This window comes from Antedon bifida, chromosome 4 (genome assembly GCF_963402885.1).
Source record: "Antedon bifida chromosome 4, ecAntBifi1.1, whole genome shotgun sequence".
In the NCBI taxonomy this organism is placed as follows: Eukaryota; Metazoa; Echinodermata; class Crinoidea; order Comatulida; family Antedonidae; genus Antedon; species Antedon bifida.
This window is the reverse complement of record NC_136229.1, coordinates 13,429,794-13,457,562: the sequence shown is the minus strand read 5'-3', so window position 1 is coordinate 13,457,562 and position 27,769 is coordinate 13,429,794. Positions and strand designations below refer to the sequence as shown.

Sequence of the window (27,769 nt, the reverse complement as noted above, 5' to 3'; positions counted from 1 at the left end):
TGACAATATTCGTGAAAGTTATAATTTGGTGTTCACAAAATGTTTTTGTAAAAAAAAGCATTCTAAAAACGTTTGATAATTTTTATATAGTAATGTAACACAATAGCGTTTTAATAACATTAATAAAATGCTAAACACATACTAGTAAATAATGTTGATATTAGATGTAATAATAACGTAAGAACAGGTTTTATGTAATATAGTTATGTAACATAATATTGTTTTAATAACATACTGTATAAATACTACTACTGTATATACCATCGCAGACTAATGTCACAAAACAACAACAAACCACAAATTAAAATGCTCAAAATGGCCTGAAATGTACGCGAAATTGATTAGAAATTAATTTTGCGCATTTTAAAAGTTTAAATACGCATACTCGCATAATTTTTTGCGTAGCATGCCATTTTTATCATGTAAAGCTTGTCTCCATATTATTAAATAAGCTTTCAAAATGTTTCATTGAAAAATACATTTTTGTTCAGGATATATATAATTATATAACCATAAAATCGCGCATAACTTACGCTGTGCGACTGTAACGTCATATAACGAAGTTTCCTGCACATCTACAGTTTAAGGTCAGTCTTCTGACAAAGTTATACGATGTTATGTTGACAAGAGTTAGAGATACATGTGACACAAAATTCTGGGAAAGAAAGAAGAACTAGATTTGAACTCGTCACTTTGACGAGTTAGTTATCCGCATGACAAAGCCACATGCATGTCATACGTTTGAATATTGCACACAGAAAAAGATTAGAGCTGACCTGAACTGAAGAATATGATATGTTGTTAGTGCTGAATTCTTTCTATTTTGTGTCATACTATATACAGTATACACAGTATAATCTTTACACATACTAGAGGGTGAGCTCACTTCGCTCGCTCCCCCTCTAGGAAGTGTAGATGATGGTTCTCGGAATGATAATGACTCCTGTACGATTTCTGTCGGTTACCATTATTGGAAATGCTTGACATTCGTAAAACTAAACCTGATTAATAACATTTTAAAGTTTAGTGTTTATTGTTTGGTAGGGCCCTTATAGGGCAGAGGTGAGGAGGCGGAGTTCATTTGAGGGAGGTGCTTATTCGAGGGATGTTTAGTTTTAATAATATGGTAAATAGTATAATTGTGTTATTATAAATATAATACAACAGTGTGTGTAATGTGGATGGGCGTTTATTAGATAGTTGGGTTTTATTGATGTTTTATTGGGGAGGCGTTTATTCAAATACATATCATCCTAATAATTAATACATTATTTAATCTAAACATCTTTTTGAAACTAACTTCCGCGACAGAGTGGGCCGTTTCAGCCCAAAAAAGAAGATGTTTTAGACGGCTTGCAACATGGGCAGATATCCCGGTCCTAACGGGACACAGATAGTCTACACTAACAGTTATTTCTGCCAGCTTACTCAATAAATCTTGGCTATCGGGATTTCCCTCGATTTTAAACAAAATGTCTTATCAGATCTCCCTATGTAATTTTATAATAATATTCCCCACAATATATTCCGATGCTTTATGGCATATATTTAATTTGATCTTCATTAATTTTTACTTTTTAACTACTGTACCTTCACACGTGCGGTGCGGATCCAAAAAACTAAAATGGCTATAGCCACTAACGTAACGGCCAACTTAGTTGAAACCAGGTAGTTGCAAGTTGAACTCATCGTGAACCCGGAAATTACTTTGACCGGTACAATTGAAATTGAGTTGAAAATGTACCGATGAAATCAGGAATTTTGTTTAAAAACTCTTTATAATATCTTCCTAAGATAGAAATATGGAACAATATCGTAATAGTGAAAACTAATGTTATCAAATTTACATTTCGCAGTACATCTGAGATAGATCAGGTAGGTACCAAAGTTTTTCCATTGTGCTCGCCTATGTCAGAATTAACCATAATTTATATATAGATTACATACAGTGTAGAATAGGTGAAATTACGGGATCCGCCATTTATTCCAATTTTTAACATGGCGAGGGTATCAAAATGAAACACTAAGATAGCAAGTTCAAAGGAAATTATCTTAGCAACAACATATTAATTTGTAGAATAAATTTGAATACATAAAATATAGATGCGTGCTCTTTTAAATGTGATGAACTATGACGCATAATATGAAAATACGACTTTTTTTATTCAACTGGCCATATGATGACGTCACAACATGTGATTGGCAAATTGTTAACATGAATTCGTATCAACAATCCAATAGCTTCCAGAAAACGTTTTAATCATGATTATCACTTTTTATATAACAGATTGAAATTTACTGTAAAGATGAAAATAAGTGACTCTAGTTATTTAAATTTTTAGACGTGATGATGCATAAAAATTAAAATATTTTTAACTCATGCGAAAGATAGTTGATTGACCTAGACAATATTAAAATCTCGGGAAAAATGGACTACGGATAAGCGTGATGCGCTCTATTGAATGTGATGAGCAATAACGAAAGTGTGGCCATACGATGATGTCAGAACATCCGAGAGGTAAAGATTCTGCATGAATTCATATCTACAACATATCTGCTTACATAAAGGTAAAGGTAAAGGATTTATATTTGTCCTCAAGCTTAATTGGAAACTGAGGAAATTCGGATTAGGCCCTCCACGGACCCACAGCAGCCATTTTTAGACGTGATGATGCATAAAAATTAAAATATTTTTAACTCATGCGAAAGATAGTTGATTGACCTAGACAATATTAAAATCTCGGGGAAAATGGAATACGGATAAGCGTGATGCGCTCTATTGAATGTGATGAGCAATAACGAAAGTGTGGCCATACGATGACGTCAGAACACCCGAGAGGTAAAGATTCTGCATGAATTCATATCTACAACATATCTGCTTACATAAAGGTGAAGGTAAAGGATTTATATTTGTCCTCAAGCTTAACTGGAAACTGAGGAAATTCGGATTAGGCTCTCCACGGACCCACGGCAGCCAGCAGATCAGCACACCGGGAGACGATCCCCTACTCTTTTCGAATAGTGTACCAAGTCCTTTTACGTGCACTGTTAAGTACACAGGACCAATGGCTTTACATCCCATCCGAAGGACGAGGCAATGAGAGTAAAACATCTTGACTAAGGATGCAATTAGTGTGGTACAGATAGCCTCGAACCCATGCCTATCACATGCTAGTCCAATATTACCATTTACACCATCACTCTCCAGTATATACAGCACCCGCCGCGATTTCTAGATGGTCTCCCATCCAGAACGCAACCGAGCCCAACGTTTCTTAACTTCAGTGATCTGACGAGAACTAGTGTTTCAACGCAGTATGGCCGTATACCGCCGTAGTGTCCACCATTGTGTGCGAAAGCAAACGACAGTGGTTGTGCTGCAAGAAAAGTGGTAGCATATTAAATTAAACAAAATTTGGGGTCACCGTTGATCCTGAGGAGCTATAATAGATTCAAAATAGGCATAATTTTCAGGCTCCGTGCGTAACATTGTTCACACACGCGGAAATTTTTGACATGCGCAAAATGTCATGAATCGGGTAAAAAGTTGATTAGAAATTAATTTTGCGCATTTTGAAATTTGAAATGCGTGTGCGCGCGTAACTTCTTGTAAAACATGCCATTTTTAGTGCACAAAAAGTTGACCCTTGATAAGAATTAATTAGGTGTCAATTAAAAATCACTTTTAGTTTTTATCCTATGTTCAATCATTGAAATTCATAAAATCTTGTGTAAGTCATTAAAAAATAGGAAGTGCACAACTTCACGTAAATGTTCATATAATGACAAAGATGAAATGTTATGTTTACTCGTTTTTGAGATACACAAGACACAAAAATGGAGGAGAAAGAAAGAATAATATAAAGAAAAAAAAAAGAAACAGGACGATTACAAAGAGTTATCCGCTGAATGCTGATAACTAATAAGATAGAAAGAAAAAAGATCCTGACAATAACAAGTGCGGATAACCAATTAAACTGCTACGTCAAATAGTTGAGCGCCGTTTTTTGTAAAATTTTTCTTATTTATTTTTAATTTAAAAAATTGATTAATCTATATGTATATGTTTTCCAGTCAATTTGTTATTATTGCGTTATAAAATATTCCATCAATTTAAATAGTATATGAGATCTTTTAAAAAGTATTGATTTGGCTTTAAAAAAAATTAAGCATAGCACTAAGTACATTTGAAATTGACAGATTTTATTATGAGATTTATATTGTTATTTTAATTATAGTATCAGAAATCTTTAAAAATGTAATGAGTTTTTTAATTTAAAAAAAAAATGCAAATCTCTAGTAGTTTTTGGTTTTTTTTTTACCTCAGATTTCCTTGGCATGGAGTTAGAAGCATATATAGCACGGCTTCCAGTAGAAGTAAGAGTTGAGAGAATGGGAACAAGAAGTGGTTTGATTAGAGCACGTCTTAGAGGGGCATCTGTAGCTACTGGCAAGGTCATTACATTTCTTGATGCACATTGTGAATGCACTAAAGGTTGGCTTGAACCGCTTCTTACAAGAATTTATTTAGACAGGTTGGTTTTATTTTTGCGTAATTACTTATTCTTGTTGTTTTTGAATGTTATTTATTTTTATTTAAGTACTGTATAAATTTTTCCCATCATCCTGACAATAGAAAGTGTCGGCGGTTCAGTACAATCTGTGAACAGTTTGTAAGTGTTCCCATCTTGGGGGATATGTGCGTTTAACATATCTTATTTTGAATGTTAATATTTGTTATTTTTCTTTCTTCTTATATATTTGTACTTGTTGTATTTGTACTGGCACACTAAAAAAGGGGGGAAATGAAATTGAATGCGTCTGCACTGGTGAATGAATATGCATACAACACAGGGCTGGATTTATAATATTCAAATCTTGGGTACATTTGATAATGGTGGTCACAGTCCTTACATAACAAAACAAATTACCACACACAATAAACCGGGTGCTGGTCAATAGATTTATTTTTAACACATGTCAACCGCCAACCTTATAAGTAAGGCCAAGAGCCTGTAACATCTGATTTCACCCCATACCACCCAGAAGGTTTGACCACTTAATGTTGTTAATACTACCAAAAACATAACAAAAAGTTTGTCAGCCTAGTCTCCAGACTCCCTCGAAAACCCCCCAAAAACGGTTTATTTCACCCCATCTCACCAATGATCTAAATTTTGTCAAAACATAGTGGAAAAAAATAAAAACTGACAAAATATCGATCCGAAAGGTCATGTCAGATCCCTTAAAGTTACCCCTTCACGTTAATTTCAACCCACGTCATCCATACCAAATCGGTAAAAACATAGTAGTATATATTGACCGGCAGCCCAGAGAAATTTGGTTAGATGAACTAGGTACAAACATCTGACTATTTAAGTGTGTTGGGGGTCACTTGAAGTCAATGTTAATGGGAGTCTGCCAGGTACCCCCTGCTGCGTCTAGACCGGGGGACCCCGAAAGTTGCTAAAAAATCGGCATCACTTAGATGATAGAGATACCACCTAATTTCACCACCATGGGATGCCCATTGGCATCCTTATACCAATATTACCACTGACAGACATTTTGTCTGCTGCAATAGGCCCGCCAGACCCCCCGAGGGAAGGCCTAAGAATGGGGATAGATGAGTGAGGTACCACTCAAAATTAGGGTGTCACGAAACCTAAGATCACGAAACCTAAGACCCAAGACCTATTACAAATTCTAAGATATACCACAGCTTAAAAACAATAATTGTTTATCTATACACAATTTTAAACATAGTAGGTTTCATTTAGCTTTTTACCATAAATTTAATTAAATACTTATCACAAACAGAAATAAACTCATAATATTTTCGCCTGTTGAGTAAATATATACCTTTGTTTCACAACAAACAAACTGGACAGTTTGTTTGTTGATATATATTTACTCCATTGTGTTGGTTTCAGGCGGTGTTTCCATTCGGCACCTACATTGTATTTTGACTCCAAAATAATTAAACTAACTTTATTCTGAATACCAACACCTTAGAATTAGGCCTCAAAAGTACTTTTATGAAAGAGATTCACATAAAAAGTAACAAATAAATACTTGGTATTATTTATAAATAAAAGTTGGTGATTTTACAGACGTGTTTCTTGCACATTTTAGCATACTCAACTTATATTTTCATTTCTATGGAGCGCCAAAAGAGCAACAATAGGGCTAAAAACTTGATGGAATGCGTCTACATTTAATGCATTTATTGGTGAAATGCATGTTTAATTTGTCAATAAAAATGCTGATACTTCATAAGGGCGATCTAAGGGGATACGATGAATTCGATTCGATTCGACGATTTTATTCTTAAAGTTAACGAAACCATGTAAAGTATCAACAGTAACATTTTATTTGTATTAACAGTGACAAAATATATTAAATTGAACATGATTTTCACCAAAAAATGAGTTTAATAGATGGATTCCACATAATTTTAGCCCTTTATTAATGTTGCTCTTTTGGCGTTCCATAGAAACAAAATTTTGAACATAGAGCAGGCAAATTCGACTTGGGCAGAGTCGACTGTATATCTAACAGTACCCACACTCACGGTAATAAAGTTTATTACATTCGCCAAGGAGGTTATATTTTCACCCCTGTATGTTTGTGTGTGTGTGTGTGTGTCTGTGAACAGCCTGGAGGCCACAGTTTTTATCCGATTCTCACCAAATTTGGCCACAATGATCTATGCCCCAAAAGCTCGGACGAGTTCGAATTTGAGGGGAAAAGGTCATAGGTCAAGGTCACAACTAACAAAAAACTATTTCATTGCCTAGAGACCACAGTTTTGATCCGATTCTCACCAAACTTAGCCACAATGATCAATGACTCATCATATAATTGGGGTTAAATTTTGAAGGGTCAGGGTCAAAGATCAAGGTCCATAAAAAAAAGAAAAAAAAAAATAATAAAAAAAAAAAAACCTCAGCGGGACTTGAACCAGCGATCTCTACTGTGAGAGGCTGGATATAACCATTACACCAAACTCTGGTCCACAACTTTGTAGTGTGCAGTTAGCTTATTTACACTTAAAGTAGAACTAATAAAAAAAATTTAAAAAAATATATATATACTTTCCGGGGACATTTTATGTAGGGGAATTTTACAGTAGGCGGAGGTTTGTACTCTCGGAGTACCCTCTAGTTTGTATATGTGTTTAACTAACAGTACCCACACTCGCAGTAAGAAATTTGCAATCCAAATATGGTTAATACATATTTTTTAAAGGTTTTAAGTTTATACCCCAAGGGCTCATAAATTTACCTACTTGTGTTAAACCACTGGGAGACTGAGAGATTGGAATGTTCCATTCATCGCAAATCAATACCTTTGTATTAACTTATATTAAATCTATCAAAATAGTATTTTTTAAAGAAAATCGGCCTGTCTTCAACATTTTGATGCTGTACTCGAGATGCTCAACAGGTTTTCAGCTATTAAAAACAATTATCGTAGAAGGAGATAGGTAAATGCAAAGTATCCTTGTATTATTGTGTGCAGGTATTTTTCAAGATGAACATCCATTAGACAGTGTATACCACGATTGGAAAACAACCCTATTTGGGGCAAATCGTTGAACCTAAATTCGTTTTAATTGTCAATAACTAATTACCTAACTCAACTTAATTAGTAAACAGGGTTACATCAGGTGGTTAAAATCAGTACCGAAAGTATGAATCAACTTTATATACCAACATTCTAGAAGTAACTCGCGATTTACCAAATTTTGCCCTTACGTAAATTTATAAATAGTGTAACGTTTTTATATTATCAAGTCACAGCAGGTGTGTCCCACTGACCTATCTAGTTGGTGTACACATCAAAACTAATCAATAAAACACTAATACAATAGATCCGGTTCCAATAGTTTTATTTCGTACAACACTCACCCTTCATAATCAAAGTGAATGAAATCTCCACAAGTATAAAAGAAATACAGGTACAACACCGAGAATAGTCTAGGTTCATACGTCCGTTTAGGTCCAGTACTCTAAATCAACTCAACTCACATGACCCGGGGCATTCCTTATAAATAAACTGTAAGCTGTAGAGGGCGCACTTTTTGTTACATAACCCCCACCTTAAAGGGATTCGTCCCCCGAATCCAAGGGAAATTTAAATGGAAGAGACTAAGAAAAAAAAACAAATGCATACAAATTTATAAACTCTAACTAGACAAGAGGTTTAGGATACTCATCGTCGTTTCTAATTAAAGGCGATAGGTTCTTCTAGTTGTTTCTTCACATGAAGTTGTGCAGCTAACATTTTTACAACGATTTTATGAATTTCGCGATTTTAACATAGATTGAAAACGTAATAACATTTTGAATTGAAACTTTAATTGTAATTTATGCGCTAAAATCTTATTTTCTTCAAGGCCGCAATGGCATAATCGTTTTCTGTGCGCAATATTCTAATGTATGACGTGCATGTGGCGTTTGCGTGGCGGATAACCTAACTCGTCCATAGTGACGAGTTCAAATCTAGTCATTATTATCGTTCAACGAACAACCACAGACCCACAACCAAGGGCATGTACAGTATGTATCTCCGTAACTACTGGTCGCACTTAATAATAATAATAATAATAATAATATTTATTCGGCAAAAGTTCATAAAGTACATTTTACAATTCATCTTGCCAGGAGCAAGTAATAGGCATGAGCCCAAACAGAAAACTGCTCTTACTCCATCATTACTTATAAAATACAAAAATAACAAAACTAAGTAGCACAAATTAAGTCAAAATAAAACAAAACAAAACAAAGTTATAATGAGATACACCAATTAAAAATAAGCTGCATTGAATAAACAATATAAATAATATAAACAATTACAACTTAATATTTTGAGATCAAATGTTTGGTGAGTTGGGCTTTAAAGTCTGAAATTGTAGCACATTGTTTAATTTCATTGGGAAGTTGCTCCCATAATCTAGGGAAAATAACAAACGATGAATTTAAAAATGTATTGGTCTTTGCCTTCCAATGTATTAACCGCCCTTCACACCTCTCACTTGATCTCACAAACTCACTAAAGGATGAGGGACAGAGGCCATGCATTATTATTACTTGGCGGATAACCCCTTGTTATTGTCAGGATCTTTTTTTTTTTTTTTTTCTATGTTATTCTTCATTCTTTCCACGAATTTTGTTGGCAGCGTATCTAATTCTTGCCAACATAAGATTGTGTAACTTTGTCATAAGATTGACCTGTAGATGTGCAAGACTTCGTTATATGACTTTAGAGTCACGCAGAGTTATGTTACGCGCGAATTTAAGAATTTAGCGTATTTAACATAGATCGAAAACCATAAATCAATTTAAATTGAAACGAAAAGTGTAATTTATATTATGCGCTAACTTTCTGCGGAAAAAAAAGGCATGTTTTACAGAAAGTCACACACGCACGCGCGTTTAAAATCTTTAAATGCGAAAAATCAAGTTCTAATCCATGTGTTTCAGGTCATTTTAAACATGTCAAAAATGTCCATGCGCGTGCAAATTTCTACGCGCACGGTGCGCACGTAGCACTAAAAACATCTTTTTTTCACATGAATTATGTTTTTCCAGCCTTTTATAGTAATTTTACCAATTTTTAAACAAATTTGACTTAAAATCACGTCATACAAGCACTTCGAATTGGACGATTCGTGCACGTTTTTGATGAAAAATTTTAAAAATTCTGATGTTGTCTAGGTCAATCAATTATCTTTTGCATGGTTTACCATTTTTAAAATGTTTGATGACGTCATCATGATCAAAAGCGTGAAACGCTTGGGTCACATGATTACAGTAAATTTCAATATGTTATAGCTTCTCAGAATGAAAAGAGATATACTCATGATTAAAACTTTTTCTGGAAGCTGTTGAATTGTAGATACGAATTCATGTACAAATTTTGCACATCGGATGTTGTGACATCATCATATGGCCAGTTGAATTATAAAAGTTGTATTTTCAAATTTTGCGTATTCAAATTTCATCAACATGTTAATATGTTGTTGCTCAGATAATTCCCTTACGAAATTGCTATCTACGTGCTTCATTTTGATGACATTATCATGTTAAAAATTGGATTAAAAGATGGGTCTCGTAATTTCATCTATGCTGCACTGTATATAGTATGTATACAGTATAGTGTATACTGTGTGTATACTTAGACACAAAACAGAGAGCACACTAACACCATCATCTTTTCTTGTTTTTCTGTGCGCAATATTCTAACGTATGACTTGCACGTGGCATTTGTCGTGCGGATAACCTAACTCGTCCATAGTTTTAATAATGATATTATAATTTGTTTCTCAACTGACAATTTGAAGGATTTGCCTCAAATAAGCACCTTTAACATGACTCTTTTCAGGAAATATATTGAATAAACGATGACATGCTCTCAAAAAATTCTTTCTCCATTTTCCAGTTCCAGTTTCCTTCTTCAATAAACACTAGTCAGTGGCGGATCCAGGGGAGGGGCGCACCCTCCGCCCTATAAATCTGGAGGAAAAAAAATTATCCTACCATAAGGAGAAAAAAAATCGGGAAAAGAAGCGTAAAAAAGAGCAAAGTACTTTCACTTTGTTCACAAAATACATTGTTTCAGCACTGTGCTAATTTACTTTTTATTAGAGGTCACCATTGCCGTTGCTGTCTGTAAATTTGTAAGAGTTGCTAAATGAACCTGAAAAATAAACGCATTTTGGTCCCTGGATGTAACATGATATTGACGCGTGTATCGTACCATACTCGGGGTACGAACGATTCATATAAAGGACACCGCCATACAACCGCCTAGGCCTACCTATTGTTTAGATCGCTGGCAGTCAGCAAGCATAAATGGTGTATATACGTCAAAAATGGAACGCTGTGGTTACCTACAGATCATCATCATAGAGGATATGTTAATAATAATATCGTAGGCCTACAATAACTGTGGTAACTGTGTACTGTAGTATACATTATAGCAACCGATTTTTTTCTAGGCCACCCACCCAACCTATGTATATATTTAATTTCTTCAACAAATTGATGTAAATAAATAATGAGCTATAATAAGCATTGAATTTGCGCTTTTTTCGGGGCTTCCCCTAGATGTATGTTCACATTGAACTTGAACGCAACGCAATCAAAACTAAATACTGAGTGAATGAAATCGCAACAAAATGTTATATCGTCCTGGAAAAGCACCTTTTCCCGCCGACTTGCGCGAAACGCCCTGTTGTGACGCTTTTACTCAAAATAGGCCTATAGGGAAAATGTCACCCTTTAATAGGCTAATACCTCAGTTTTCATATTTAAAATATCAATTTTTAATACATTTATAATAATTTTTTATAACATAACATTTCCGACCATCTAGAGGTTTTACATTTTCAAAATCGTCTCAACTCAGCCCCAACCATCGTGGGGCTGAGTTGAGGCGATTTTGGACTCTTTACAGTTGCACCCCCCACCCCCTTTCACAAAATCCTGGATCTGCCCCTGCTGGTACTCCAACATGATGTGTATCCTTGGTTTCTATGTATTATCCCTTTCACACTGCCGAGCTAAAAACAAACCTGTGTTGTGAAAATTTCCCTTTTACATTCGATTCAATAACCCGGAAATGACATCATTTTTTACACTTTGTCCACCATAGTGTTGTTGAAATAGTTTAGGGATGTCCACCATCTAACAAAAGTAAGTCTACTAGGCTACTGTACAACATACAATTTCTTTATCTTTTTTTTCTTTTAGAAAAACGGTTGTGTGTCCAATCATAGATGTTATAAGTGATGAAAATTTTGGTTACCATGCCGGTTCAGACCAGACATATGGTGGATTTAACTGGAAACTAAATTTTAGATGGTATGGTATTCCACAACGAGAGAATGAAAGAAGGAAAGGGGATCGCACATTACCTCTTAGGTATAGGAAGACTTTCATTACTATTTTGTCAACATAATATTATAAAATTCTCTGCTGGTCATTAAACCAATTTGAACACTATCGAAATTGCACCGTGGGAACATGTAGTGAAGCTTTTCAATAAATAGCAACTGAGTGTTTTCAATGAGCCTCTCCAGTTATTTTTGTATAGTGTAATAGTAACACAATCTACTACTAATTTACTACTGTGTTTAACTGTGGAATAATAAGGTCTGAAACATTAAAAAAAACAACAATTTTTTGTCTAGACTGAAGTGCATTTTTGGTAAATTTGTCAAAAAGTTCTTGTTTCTCCTCTTTTATGTTTGTCATTGATATATATCTTCAATTTAATATTTGTTTGTTTGTCTTTAATGAGTGTTGAATGTGACGGTAAAATTATGTTATTAACACATTATCCTTATTAGGTCCCCGACTATGGCTGGAGGTTTGTTTGCAATTGACAAAAACTACTTTGAAGAGTTAGGAACTTACGATTCTGGAATGGATGTGTGGGGAGGAGAAAATTTAGAAATTTCTTTTAGGGTAAGTATTGTTGATTGAAGTTAGAATTCTAAGATTCAGAGGCAAAAGGTATTTACTGAATACTTGCCTTAAAACTGATTTGAATTACATAAACTTGATAAATATATTGCAGTATAGGTTGTAAACTTTCATCTTAGATGGAGCAAGGCACAATTCAATTCAAAACCAACATTCCTTCTTTAGAATCACATAACACAACATAATAGATAAATAAATATAAAATTAGCAACAAAATAAGTTGGCAATTCATGAAAGCATATCTCTATATCAAGCCTACAAGAAAAAACAAATAGGACATGGTAGGACATAAAGCTTTTTTCTTGTTTTCAGTTGTAACTGTAGAGGGAGGCAACATGACATTCTATTTTTTTTTCTTAGATATGGATGTGTGGTGGTGTACTTGAGATTGTAACATGCTCCCATGTTGGCCATGTATTTAGAAAGTCTACCCCTTATTCTTTTCCTGGAGGAACTGGTAAAATTATTAATCGTAATAATCAAAGACTAGCTGAGGTGTGGATGGACCAATATAAACATTTTTATTATAAAATTAATCCAGGTACTTTGTCATTATTTTCTCCATTTTCATCAGATTGTTGTTGTTTTTTAATGATTCAGTAGCATTTAGTATTTTTAATATTTTAGTAATAAGACTTATTGTTGACACGACCGGACTAGTTTAAATTGAGATCAGTTTTTTGCAAGCACAGCCATTAGAGGGTGAATAATAGTAACACTAGTATACCCCATCAATATGTCTTTGTTTATATATTATCATTTGAAACATTATTTAGAGGGTTAGGTAAAGGTTTTAATTATTTAGTACTGTATAAGGGTATGTAAGCTTGAGATTCTTATAAAAAATAATCCACATTTCACTACCTATGGAAAAAATGACACCCTTGTATTTTATGGCCTGTCACTCTCATTTTAATTGCTCTTTTTATTTTATTTATTTCATGGATTCTTTTATTTTTATGTGAAGCTCATAGAAGCTTTATATGCATTATGTGCTTAAAAGTCCAAATTTATTATTATTATTGTTGGCCTATATTTTTCCTCAACACAGTTAATGTATTTAAAAAAATAGATATAATAATAACAATTTATACATTTTCGTATTTTCTCAGGTGTTCGTAAAACAGCATATGGTGATGTTAAATTTCGACAGCAATTAAGAGATAAACTGCAATGCAAACCATTTGATTGGTACTTGGATAATGTGTACCCAGAATCACAGTTTAGATTAGATGTTGTAATGATTGGTGAGGTAAGTTCACACTAGGTAGGTTCACATTCACTGATCATGATCAAACCATTATGTGAACCTAAAATGATCAAATAGTATGATGATTCTTGCAATTTGATTGGTCAATTATGCATCACATGTTATTTGGAATTAGCCCTATTTCATGGAAAATTGATATCTAATGGTGATAATGAACTGCTATAATGCACGTTCAGCTTTCTGTAAACATTTTGAGAATTTTTGCCACTCGACGTTGACTGATCGCGTTCTTCATTCATTTTCTTTTTTTCATTTCGTAACATTTATTTACTAACTCTGACACAAAGGAAAGGAAAAATACAATGGATATAATAATGATAATAGATCAAAGAATGAAGGCAGATGCCTGGAAAGATGAAGATAAACATCTTGGGCAAGCCTTAAAAAATAAATAAATAACAAAATAAATGTAAAATAAAGAGACAGTATGGAAAAGTAATAATAATAATTTTTGGAGGCAGATTCTAAAATGGAGGGAGGTAGATTATTCCATAATGTGGGTCCGGGGTATCAAATATTGTGTTGGAATGAGTTGGTTTTATGGGTACAGTAGGTACAGAAATATTATTATGAGATCGTGTTTGATATTGATGGAGAGACAAGTTGAAGGTAAAAGGATAACAGGACATGGTTAATGGAGGAGAAGACAAAATGACTTTGTTGGATGAGATTAATGTCATTGAGTTTCATAAGGCGAAAATTCAAGAATAAATTGATGAGTGCGACAGTGGTGGTGATCCAGATATAATATTGATAGCCTTCTTTTGGAGAGTATGAGGCTTTTTTTAAATACCAGCATGCTTCGTGCACAGATTTATATTTTCATATTGTGATGTGATAAACCCCCACTTTCGACCGATAGGATAAACAAATAAAGAGCCGTAATTTTCAAATGCGAGGTCTTCTCCAATTTGTATTAACGGATTCTGCCAAAAAAGGACAGACAATTAATTCAGCAATGAGACAGGGCTAGGCCTATAGCTAGCGTACAATGTTCCTACGTTACCGCTTTTTACCAGCTAGGCATAAACAACTAAGCCTAGCTAAGCTAGGCCTAAGACATTCGACGCGAGCTACTTAGATTGTGCATTGTTTCTCTCTTTCTATCATAATTAACCATTTTTAATGTCAAATTTTTTAAGACAAAGAATGACCTGGTTTAATGTTTTTAAATAATATATATGCATTATTTTTACAAAACAACGAAAATTGTAGGTATAGTGTCTTTATTATTTGTATACTAATGCATGTTTAGTTTTTTGTAAGCATTTTGAGAATTTTTGTCTCACGATATTGTTGTTTCGAAAATCCATCGTTTATAACTGCGTCCAAAGTTTGAACAGTGTTCCTTTTACTGTACCATAATTTTTTTCATTGCCAACATACCACTTACATGAGATTAATTCTAAATCTTTTCACTGGCAAGTCATGTGTTTACTGTTACAATTTTTTTTTGTAATTTCAGATTAGGAATGGTGAAACAAATCAATGTTTAGACAGTATGGGCCGAAAAGAGCATGATAAGATAGGGATCTTTAAATGTCACGCCCAAGGTGGCAACCAGGTATAGTGTAGTTGTTGCACTGTGATTGTTGACTTTTTTGGTTTAAACATGATTTTGAATTGGAGGAAACTGATTAGTCTATGGCTCTGTACCAGTTTATTATTTATTTTGAGTGAATTAAGCCCAAATGCCGGTTCTGGCCGCTGCGATGGGAAATCACCAGCCCGTGAAAATCACATACAGCCGCGAGGCCCAATTCAAGTATAGATGGTCCTAGCAACCTATATCTAGACTAACACAAAAAAAAATTTCGACAAACCGTTTCAGATTTTCAACACTGTAAACTTTAAAAGATAGTAACTTGTATTCATTTTTTATTTATATACTTTGTATTATTTAATGATCTACTATGGTACAAAACATATCTCAAAATTGTAAAATTTTGACAATAAAGTATCTTGTAATAAATCCCTTCGTCTAATTCTCTCCATTGATTTTTAATGTCGATCACTAGACCGGATTTACCTTTGCAATTCGTAAGTAATCGATTGTAATCTGCATTTACTCACGATCATTATGGACACAATCCAATTACGTCAAAGACCGGTAGGTTAGAAAGATATAACTTCCCTAGGGAATTATATTTTTTTGGAGAGCTAGTCACATGATGCCATTTCGACCAATCATGTTCTCGCATTTACATGTAATATAGTAACAGACATCATAAAAAGTAAATAATCCCATTGTCATTTTTACAGTCTCTTTTGTTATTGTTTAAATATTTCTTTCTTGTAGATATTTGCACTTAGCAAGACAAATGAAATAAAACATGATGACCTGTGTTTGGATTCATCAAAGGATACTAATTATAAAGAAATCATTTTGTTTAAATGTCACGGTAAACGTGGAAATCAAGAATGGATATACAAAGAGGATGTAAGTAAAAAGTAATGTTATAGTGACATTTTCCTTTTGGCACTATACCTATATCTTAATAAAGGGTGAAGCATGGTTACATTTTAAATAATTAATTAAGAGTGGCAAGGGTCAAAATTTCGAATTGGCTCATATTTTGTACATTGGTAGACCTTAATGTAAGGAAAACTATTAGGTGTAGTTTGTTTGGTAAAATATTGCTTAGTTTTCGAGAAAATCGAAAAAATAATGATTTTCGGCCAATTTTGTTAATTTTTGGTGTATAATTTACATTAATTTTAGCAGCCAAAAAAATTCAATAAATCCAAAGATTTTTACTAATTAATTACTAATTAGCATATATAAAACTCTTAAAAAGTAGAGTAAAAACAAACACGTTTTTTTTCATGTGCGACAACATTTTTTTAAACAAAACTACTCCTCTAAAGTTTAGATATTAATATTTATGAATCAAGTAAAAACAAATTGGGCCAGCGCCACAAAGTTGTAAGAAATTCAAAGATTTTATCTGTCGGCAATATCAATCAGATGTACCTATTGTTCTCTATTTAGCGCTTTAAGCCAAACTGCTACTACGAGAAAGAAACTTTAAAGTCAAACTGAAAGGTCCTAAATAATTTGGAATTACGTTTTAATATAAACACAAACTAAAAATAAATTTGTGGTCAAATTTCAACGATTAACCCATAATGAAATTAAGCAATTACTATCTGATCTCAACATTATAACTCGCTTAGCTTCATCAAGCCTGTTATGTTTCCCACTAACATTTTTGCGTTTCAAATCTCCTAAAATATCATGTCGTGCAGCGTCTCGATGTCTTGGACTGACTGTGTAATTACGTATTGCATGTCATCTTTCTCTTCAGAAGAGCAGTGTTTAAAGCTTCATGAATTTCAGACAAAGTAAACAAAGTAACATGAAACACATTCCGCCAATAAATGCGTATTCATAAATGTCATACTGTACGGTATTTTTAACTTATAGTTGCGTGCGCTCATCTGATCGACGAGACTAGGGCTATTTGTTTCAGTTTTCGAGGTTACAGGTAACAATGACTTCAGCATCTTATGGCAAGTTGAACAAATAAAAAGCGTAAAAACATTTACTTACAGGTTCTTGTTTAACAGTTTAAATGACATAAAATATATAAAAATATAAAAAATTAATTATATTTACCTGAACCAACTTGCAGGAAAGTTCCTATTTTCTTTAATATTAGTTGCGAATCTTCTTTGCTAATACCCCTATCGCACTTGGATCCCTCTTTATCTTGCTTTGGATGTGATTAGAGAGATCTGGCGGCACTCTGTATGTATACATATGTTGTTATTTCCTCTAGACCAACCTAACCCAATATCCGATCGATGGAAGGGACAAACAGTCCAACTATGAATATCAGCGGGCAAGGTAAACATGGCTGCTCGACTAAGAATTAGTCTTTTCTATCGAATCGATTTAAAAGAACATAAAATCTCCATGTTGTTTGAACTTAAAGCCATCAGACAACAGTTATATATAAGAATTATTGTCAACATGTCTTTATATTGTAAGAAGTACACTAAACTGGATAACAAATCAGTTCCTTTGTCAACGTCAATGAAGAAATCGTTGTCTATCGAATATACGCTTCGCACTCAGTAAAGTGTTTTTGTCTACTGTGGCTAATGTTTTGAAACATGCTCGTTGAATAAGTTCGACCAGGTTCGACAAACAAGAAAACGATAACAAGTTGTGTTTTTCAGTTTCATCCTATAAGCTATGAGAGGATGGAATTATTTTAATAATATGGTTTGACAAAGCATAAGCGAGTGATTTTGAGTTAGCGCATTGTCGTGCGCTAGGTTAGTAGCTGCACGCTGCATGTGTGAGCAATAAAAATCACTTTCAATTGCCCAATACAGCTATATAGTCTTAAATGCTATCACGCCATATAATCTAGAAATGGATCTGATAAAGTTCATGTGGATCATTGTGACCACTTTACTTACTTTTGCTGCAAATCCAAATGTTCTTGCTGAAGGCCAACCCATCAGATACTCTGTGGAAACATTGTTCAGTCTCCATCCAGGGGCAACGGGCTTTCCGATCGGCGATACAACAAAACAACTTTGTACAAGCCTTGGAATTTTAAGAAAAACCCACAGAGGTCGAAAGGCAGGGAAGCGTGTCCATAAGAAAAGTAGACCTGTCTACGGATAAGCTTACGTCACTGTCTAAACCGGCTGGCACGTTAATTTCAGTATGTCTATTGAACGCCAGGTCAATACGGAATAAAACTAGTGAGCTGTACGATTTCTTTGAGGAACATAACTATGATGTCATAGTAATTACTGAAACCTGGCTCCATCAAGATGATAAAGTTATTGAAAATGCCGTAACTCCATCTGACTACACTTTCATACATACCACCAGGAAAGGTAAGCGTGGCGGTGGAGTTGGAATACTTTTTAAATCGTATCTTGAATTTGAGTTTGTTGAGAACGGCACCACTGTGTATGAATGCTGTGAAGTGCTCTCCAAATCTTTGGATTTAAGGATCATTGCAATTTACAGACCACCCTCATCTGACGTAAATGTTTTCATTGATGAGTTTTCAGCGTCGATCGACAGGTACCTCTACGAAAGCCGACCTACAATACATCTTGGTGATTTCAACGTTCACCTAACTGATTCCCAGAACAGTAAATCTCGTCAAGTTATTGACATTCTCAATGACTATGATTTGGTCCAACATATTAAAAATCCTACTCATAGGTCTGGTAACCTACTTGATCTTATAATTTCTGATTGTAATACTCGCATATTTGATGTTAATAATCTTGGTTTTTTGTTTAGTGATCACTGTGTCGTTGAGTGTAAAGTTAATGTAGACCGAACAGTCAACAAAAAAAATGAACCACCTGCACAGCGCATTAGGCGTCGTGACATTAGGTCCATTGATCTGTTACATTTCTGTGAACGAGTTAAGGTTTTTGAAAATGTTATAGAACAAAATAGATCGTTACTATCAGTTAGTCAGCTTAACTCATTAATTAATAGCAACTTTATCTGTATTCTTGATTTGTTTGCTCCGGAAAAAGAAATTCGTATCCGAGAAAGAAGTAAAAACAAACCTTGGTATAATAACAATCTCAGAGCATGTAAACAATTATTACGCAAACTTGAACGTCAGTGGCGTAAAACAAAATCTTTTTCTGATAAGAATAAGTTTGCTAATCAACAAAGAATGTTTAATGCTAAATTACGTAATGCTAAATCAAAATTCATCTCTTCTAAAATTGATAACTGTAATGGTGATCTTAGGAAATTATTTAATATTATTGATAAATTTTTTAAAGGTATTAATAAACAAGTCTTTCCGAGTAATTCCAATATTTTCCATCTGGCCGAACAATTTTCTGATTTTTTCCATAACAAGATTGCTGCTATTCGCACTAATCTATCCCAAAATCCCATTGACCATGCTGTTGTTACTAACATAACCACCACTAACACTGCTACTCTCTGCTCATTTGACTGGGTTGACCCTATTCTGGTTGCTAAGCTCATTTCCTCCTCATCTTCGGCGTCTTGCTCTCTTGACCCCATTCCCACTCCACTTCTGAAGACTTGTAAAGACGTTTTTGCCACCATACTTTCTTCCCTTATTAATTTGTCCTTGTCCACTGGTATTTTTCCCGACCAGCTAAAATCGGCTGTTGTCATCCCCGTGTTAAAAAAACCATCACTTGACCCGGAACAATTCCAAAATTTTAGACCTATCTCAAATTTACCTTTTCATGCCAAATTAATTGAGAAAGTTGTCTCCACACAGTTAATGTCATACCTTATTAATTTTAATTTGTTAGACCCATTCCAATCAGCATATAAAGAGGCTCACTGTACTGAAACAGCTCTTCTTAGGATACTAAATGACATAACAGTTGCTATGGACAGTAAGCAAGCAGTTGCCCTTGTAATGCTTGACCTATCTGCTGCCTTTGATACAGTTGACCACCAAATACTTCTTGATCGTCTTCATTCGTATTTTGGCATTTCTGGCATTGTTTTGAACTGGTTTATTTCATATCTTCAAAACCGTACACAATTCATTGAAATAAATGGTGTTAGATCGTCACCTAAATATATGGAATGCGGAGTCCCTCAAGGATCCATCCTTGGCCCGATTCTTTTCTCTTTATACATATCTCCTTTATCCCAAATTATCAAACGTCACAACATCTCTTATCATTTCTACGCTGATGATATTCAGTTGTATATTCCCTTTGATCCCCATAATCTACTTATTGTTATTGAACGCCTTGAGAATTGCCTTAAAGACATCCATACCTGGCTTTCGACCAATCTCCTCAAATTAAACGATAATAAATCTGAATACATAATTTTCTGTACTAATCATATTCGTACCAAAATTGAACCCCATTTTATTACTATTGGCTCATCACTCATACATCCTTCTCAATTAGTTACTAATCTTGGTATAAAACTTGATGAATCTCTAAACATGCAAGCACACATCAGTTATATTACTAAATCTGTAAACTTTTATCTTCGAAATATTGCACAAATTTGACTTCTTTCGATACGCTCCACATCCTCTATCACCTCTAATTCACATTTATTCCAGGAACTTTCAGTTTATCTTTAATGTTTGTTCTGTTCTGTTCTTCGGCAAGATCTGATTGATCTTGCCAAGAGATAACATCTTTGAATTTCTTACAAATTTGTGGCTCTTGCGCGGAGCGCAAAATAGTTTCCCCAATTTTTTTTAAACTTGATTCATAAATATTAGTATCTATACTTTAGATTGAGGATTTTTTTATTAAAAAAAAATTTGTCGCACATGAAAAAAAACGCGTTGTTTTTACCCAACTTTTTAAAAGTTTTATATATGCTAATTAGTAATTAATTAGTAAAAATCTGGCCGAAAATTGTTATTTTCCGATTTTCTCGAAAACTAAGCGATATTTTTAATACCAAACAAACTACACATCAGGTTTACATACATCAAGGTCTACCACCAATGTGCAAAATATGAGCCAATTTGAATTTTTGACCCTTGCCACCTAATGTTTGATTTTTAGTGACTGGCTCTCTTAATCTCACTTGCGATTCCAATGCCACTGATGATTTATTTAGTCAATCAATATCATGTATAAAGCACATTTATATGTAAAAGAATGATCACATTTTGGTCATCAAGCAGACTCATTCGATCATCTGATTTGTCTTCTTCCCTAGACGGAAATGGCTGTCTCAAGAAGATTAGTCTGATTTCTATAACATTTTTTTTTATTATTATTATTATTTTTATTTTGCAGACTAAAGAGATAGTTCATCGACCTACTACACTTTGTCTTGATAAAGCTTCGTCTCCTAAAGACTATCCTACATTGAGCAATTGTGATGGTTCATTACACCAAACATGGAACCTTGTACAGGTAGACCTTACAGCTCCTATAGGATAATAAATGTGATGGTTCATTACACCAAACATGGAACCTTGTGCAGGTAGACCTTACAGCTCCTATAGGATAATAAATGTGATGGTTCATTACACCAAACATGGAACCTTGTACAAATCGACCTTACAGCTCCTATACAATAATAAATGTGATGGTTCATTACACCAAACATGGAACCTTGTACAAATCGACCTTACAGCTCCTATATGATAATAAATGTGATGGTTCATTACACCAAACATGGAATCTTGTAAGAATAAACCTTGCAGCTCCTATACAAATATGGTTGGTTCATTATATCAAACATGGAACCTTGTATGAACAGACCTTACACTAACAATTCATTTTAATAATTTTTTAAAATTATAAATAATTGTACACAAACTATGTGATTTCTAACCATATGTGTTTTTTAATTAATGGGATAGGTTTCAGTTTTATATTTACATGTTTTTAATGATTATATAATTACATAGTAATATTAATTGTATTTTTTGTGACAAATTTGTTTATTTCTGTAATGTTTATATGAATTAATATTTAACAATGTGTAATGTGATATATATATATATTTTTTTTGGAAAATAACACAATATGTTATGAATAGACTAATTAAAGTATTACTTATGCCATTTTGAATACTCAAACATTCCCCAGTTTCAATGTGTATGAGATAAAGAATAGGCAAATTGAGCATCTCTATGTATTTATAATTTTATTCGTAATTTTCATTACATTTTTATTCAATATCATGTTGTTGAAATTTTCAATTTTACACCACAATATTAGAAAATATTGATATCATGTAGAGAACTAATAATATTCTAAATTCATTCTATGTTTCTCAATTGAGGTAATTTAAAAAATAATGAATTGCAAAATAAACTTTCACAAAAAGGACACACTATTATTAAAAACAATTCTGCTCAAATGACCATGTTTGTTATTTACATATCTGTATGATTTTTTGCTCACAATCTTGAGTTTATTAGATTAGATGAATCTAAAAGCATAACATCTATACATATTCATAAGCAAATCCAATAAACAAGTTGTAATAGCTTCTGTGATTACCCCAATTTCTAGAGCTGATTTTGTCTGGAAAGTTTAATGTCTTTTTTATACTGTTCTGTTTTAAGTGTACTATAGTGCAATTGAAAAATCCACAAATAAAAAAAACATAAGATTCTATCCAGTTTATTTGAACATATTTACCATTTGTTTATTATATATTTCAGCATTGTTTAAAGTTTTATTTCTGTTAAGTTTTGTTTAATAATTAGAGGTGATGGTATTTCAATTTTTAGTTTTGGTGTATTAATATCCATGTCGGTATATAGTTTTATATTGTTACTACTTCTTGTCACTTTGAAAATGATTAACTAATTAAAATGCTATTATCTAATTGTGTTACTATGCCTTATTGTTAATTTGGATTATATTTAGTATCACTATCATGAATTATCGAATAATCACGGCACAATCATATTTTTTTTTGTATAAGACAAAGTACATACAGTAGAACACCTCCTTTGGGAGGACACCCCTATTAAGGGGATAATTTTCCGCAAAATGAGGGACAATATATGTTTCCACACTACAGCAAACCCTACTCATGGGACACCCATATTAAGCAGACAATGACACTTTTGAGTGTGCCAAATGGTTGATTCAACCTCTATTAATGGGGACATAATAATGATTCTTTCTCTGACTTGGCAGTTTCATTGCTAAAGTTACAATTCTTGAGTCCAGATTAATTAGTGTTCATTTTGATATATTTGTATTTTGTTTTTCCTCCTATTATTAAAGATGTATTGTTCCTTTGACTAATTCCCAAAAAATATTTTTAAAAAGATTTCGAAATAAGGTGGGTCATTTTGAAGTATCATAATAGTTATTTTACCAAAAACTTTCACCAAAAATTAGTTTAAAAAAAAAATCATTTAACTGAAATACAGACATTTTTTTGTTCAAAAAATAACTTGGAATCTAGTCAAAGTTTTCGATCAAAACATATCCCATAATGCAATGCGCATGTTTGGCTACTCTGTATGCATAATCATAAAACGTCCTCGCGATCTGTGTGAAAACACCTTCTCAACAGTGACGAGTTGTAAATAATCCTAATTAGCATATGCATAATGCATATTCGTGGTTTGAAATCTTTGTTTATTTTCGCTCGCAACGATTTTACAGACGAAATGTAATCAAACTAATTTACCTGTTAATTACGTAAACCTGTTGTTTTTGGCTTGAATTTTCGACTTAAAGTAAATAACTTTAAAATTACTTTGATATGGCCAATTTAAATTTAGAATATTTAGACCTTCATTTTTTGTGTTTCAAGGGACAATACATCTTTATGGGGACAATTTTCATTTTTTTGGTACTGAATTTGGATACTCAGAGGACATCCTAGCTATTAAATTGACAATTGTTTGGGTCCTGAAGGTGACCCTTAAATAGAGGTTTTACTGTATGTTAATTAATACATGGTTATTTTAACACACTTAATTATTTTAGTTTGAACATAAATTTCAAAATTACTCCAATTGTAACTGCCAGCACTGTTTTGACTCGAATAGGTACAGTTGAATTATGTGAAATCAGGACGATTGCTTGATTATTTACGATAACAATTACAATGTTTTCTTATTATTTCTTATATTATTATTTAGAAAATACTTTCTGCAAGTGCCTTTCATAAATAGATACACAAATTGATAATGTTTTATACGATGTAGTTAATTTTATGGATTTCTTTTCACTTATACAATAGAAATTTAGATGTGTTTGCTTTTATGTGTATTACAAAAAGACACCTTGATTTGATTAATTATTGCAAGACTGCCCTCAATGTTTTCGTATTGTTAAGAATAGTTTGTCGGTGTAAAAATGTATTTTTCAAAGAACGTGTAACTTTACATTAATACAGTAATAATAATAGTAATGATTAAACTATGATTATTGAATAATAATCTACAGCATTGAATGGTGTCATCCTACAGTCATCTTATATCATGCTGTATTGTAGAATTTGACTAAAATGTGATGCTTATTCAATTTGTTTTGTCTCTTGACCTTTTAGAATATTGTAAGCATGAGGAATATTATCAGCTAGAATGCCTTGATCTAGAAATTCAAGTTTGAATTTGACACAATTAAACTTGACTTGGATTATACTTGATCATAATATATACTGTTCTGGTGATCATTTTACCATCTTATAAAAAAATCCTGAATTAATTTATCATAGAATTACAACAATTTAATGTAAATAATTATTTTCACAGTATGCCCACTTGATTCCACAATATGATTACATAGTAGGCCTATGGTCCCATGACTGGTTCCATAGTATAGCCCATTATGTATTTTTTACTATTTTCATAGTATTTCCAATTTAGTTTCAACCAGCATTGACTCAATAGTATGACTCGCAATTTGTTCCATACTGTGATCTGCAATTGGTTTCGGATAGCCCTCAATGGGTTCCATAGAATTACCCACAATTGGTTCCATAGTATGACCTATAACTGGTTTCATAGGATGGCCCACAATCTGTTCCATAGTATGAACCACATTGGTTACTGGTTTAAAGTTGGACCCACAATTGGTATCTTATATCCACTTTGCTACACAATTCTCCACTGTTATTCAACAAACTAAATCATTGTTATTGTACAAACACATTTACTATTTTAATATTATAGTTGAAATTCTTAAATGTGTAAAAAGGTATAGTATAGTGTGTATAACAAAGCGAGTATTTATCCGTTGCCACTAAATCAGAGCCAGTTACTCCATCACTTATACATTCCATTCTGTACAACAATACCTGATAAATAGGATGACAAATGAACTGTACACAGTCTGTTTAGAATTGTTCGTATCCCAAAATAACTGAAAGATTCTTTTGTGTAACACACTTTAGGCTACGTGACATGCAATTCATTGAATTCCATAATTCCCGATTTCAATCTCATTCATGACGTTTGGCCTGATTCTTAGTTTTAATAACTATGGTTACATACTACACTGTACGGTAGGCCTACTCGTTTAAAGTAAACAGCTAGTGGAATACTGGTATAGAGTGACGTGGTCGCTTACAGTTGTATCATTTTATCTAAAATGTATTATTATTGTTTAAAGAATATTGATATAGGCCTACATAACTTTGTATAATTAATTGCAATAAAGATTGTTATATTATATGCACGTTTTTATTAATTACCGTACATTACTATCTACATTATGAATGTTTTTATTAATTGCTTTAATATAAAATTAGTAAGGCTACTTACTTTTACTTTTTATATAATTGTTGATTGTAATTATTTTTTTTTTAATATCATTAAGCAAAGCGTATTTTGATAAGGTGATAAACTATAATAAACGTCGGATTTGCACCGTTTTAGAATAAATGACACATCGATGTTGTTTTTAACGATATTATTGTCATGTTTTTTCTTTACAGTATTTGCCAGATTTAATGAGATTTTAATCTGTAATAATATAGAGCTTAATTAACTTTGCCTGGTAATCACAATTATGATTGACTGTTTACAAAGCCGACATCTATTCACATTCAACAACAGAAAGAAAGACATCGTTCGTTTTTTTGTAACCGAACCCAAAATATGGAATACAGACATTTTTTTGTTCAAAAAATAACTTGGAATCTAGTCAAAGTTTTCGATCAAAGCGAGTATAACAAAGCGAGTATTTATCCGTTGCCACTAAATCAGAGCCAGTTACTCCATCACTTATACATTCCATTCTGTACAACAATACCTGATAAATAGGATGACAAATGAACTGTACACAGTCTGTTTAGAATTGTTCGTATCCCAAAATAACTGAAAGATTCTTTTGTGTAACACACTTTAGGCTACGTGACATGCAATTCATTGAATTCCATAATTCCCGATTTCAATCTCATTCATGACGTTTGGCCTGATTCTTAGTTTTAATAACTATGGTTACATACTACACTGTACGGTAGGCCTACTCGTTTAAAGTGAACAGCTAGTGGAATACTGGTATAGAGTGACGTGGTCGCTTACAGTTGTATCATTTTATCTAAAATGTATTATTATTGTTTAAAGAATATTGATATAGGCCTACATAACTTTGTATAATTAATTGCAATAAAGATTGTTATATTATATGCACGTTTTTATTAATTACCGTACATTACTATCTACATTATGAATGTTTTTATTAATTGCTTTAATATAAAATTAGTAAGGCTACTTACTTTTACTTTTTATATAATTGTTGATTGTAATTATTTTTTTTTTAATATCATTAAGCAAAGCGTATTTTGATAAGGTGATAAACTATAATAAACGTCGGATTTGCACCGTTTTAGAATAAATGACACATCGATGTTGTTTTTAACGATATTATTGTCATGTTTTTTCTTTACAGTATTTGCCAGATTTAATGAGATTTTAATCTGTAATAATATAGAGCTTAATTAACTTTGCCTGGTAATCACAATTATGATTGACTGTTTACAAAGCCGACATCTATTCACATTCAACAACAGAAAGAAAGACATCGTTCGTTTTTTTGTAACCGAACCCAAAATATGGAATAATCTGCCCAATGATAAGGAGAGAATTAGTTGATAATGATCATAATATTTATTTATTTATTTATTCAATTTCTGCCATATACATTACAAAGAAGACAAAACAATTATAAAAGGGGGCAAGGAAAGACCAAACAAGTGCTAAACACCTATGCTAGTTGGTCAACCCAGAACACAGAAAGAAAGAAATAAATAAATAATTACGTTCTACAATTAAAGCGTCGACAAGAAAGCAACCAACTACACACATTTTCAATATCAAAATTATTTAAAAAATAAATATTGAGATAATTTAGCAATTTGGTTTTAAAAGAACTAACAGAAATATTTAAGTTGCGAATTTCACTGGGTAAGTTATTCCAAATTCTGGTAACACGTGGGATATATGATTGAAAAAAAGATTCAGTTCTGCAGCGACGAATATCAAAAAGAGTACCAACGGAAGAAGAGCTACGAGTAACACGGTGTGGATTACGGATATTAAATAAATTGTCA

General features: G+C 32.9%; 2 protein-coding genes across 2 annotated transcripts in view; one reads left to right on the top strand and one right to left on the bottom strand.

Annotated features, from left to right (window-relative positions):
• LOC144840160 (polypeptide N-acetylgalactosaminyltransferase 13-like) overlaps positions 1 to 27,083 on the top strand; it is an 81,334-nt gene extending 54,251 nt beyond the window's left edge. The window contains exons 5-12 of the mRNA XM_078695870.1: positions 4,328 to 4,535; positions 11,760 to 11,930; positions 12,359 to 12,476; positions 12,855 to 13,035; positions 13,607 to 13,746; positions 15,230 to 15,328; positions 16,064 to 16,204; positions 21,529 to 27,083. Of these exons, the coding sequence (XP_078551996.1) occupies positions 4,328 to 4,535; positions 11,760 to 11,930; positions 12,359 to 12,476; positions 12,855 to 13,035; positions 13,607 to 13,746; positions 15,230 to 15,328; positions 16,064 to 16,204; positions 21,529 to 21,675 (1,205 nt within the window). The 3' untranslated portion in view covers positions 21,676 to 27,083. The remainder of the gene's footprint in view (positions 1 to 4,327; positions 4,536 to 11,759; positions 11,931 to 12,358; positions 12,477 to 12,854; positions 13,036 to 13,606; positions 13,747 to 15,229; positions 15,329 to 16,063; positions 16,205 to 21,528) is intronic.
• LOC144840155 (SWI/SNF-related matrix-associated actin-dependent regulator of chromatin subfamily A-like protein 1) overlaps positions 1 to 27,769 on the bottom strand; it is a 219,655-nt gene that overhangs the window by 89,320 nt on the left and 102,566 nt on the right. The window lies entirely within an intron of this gene.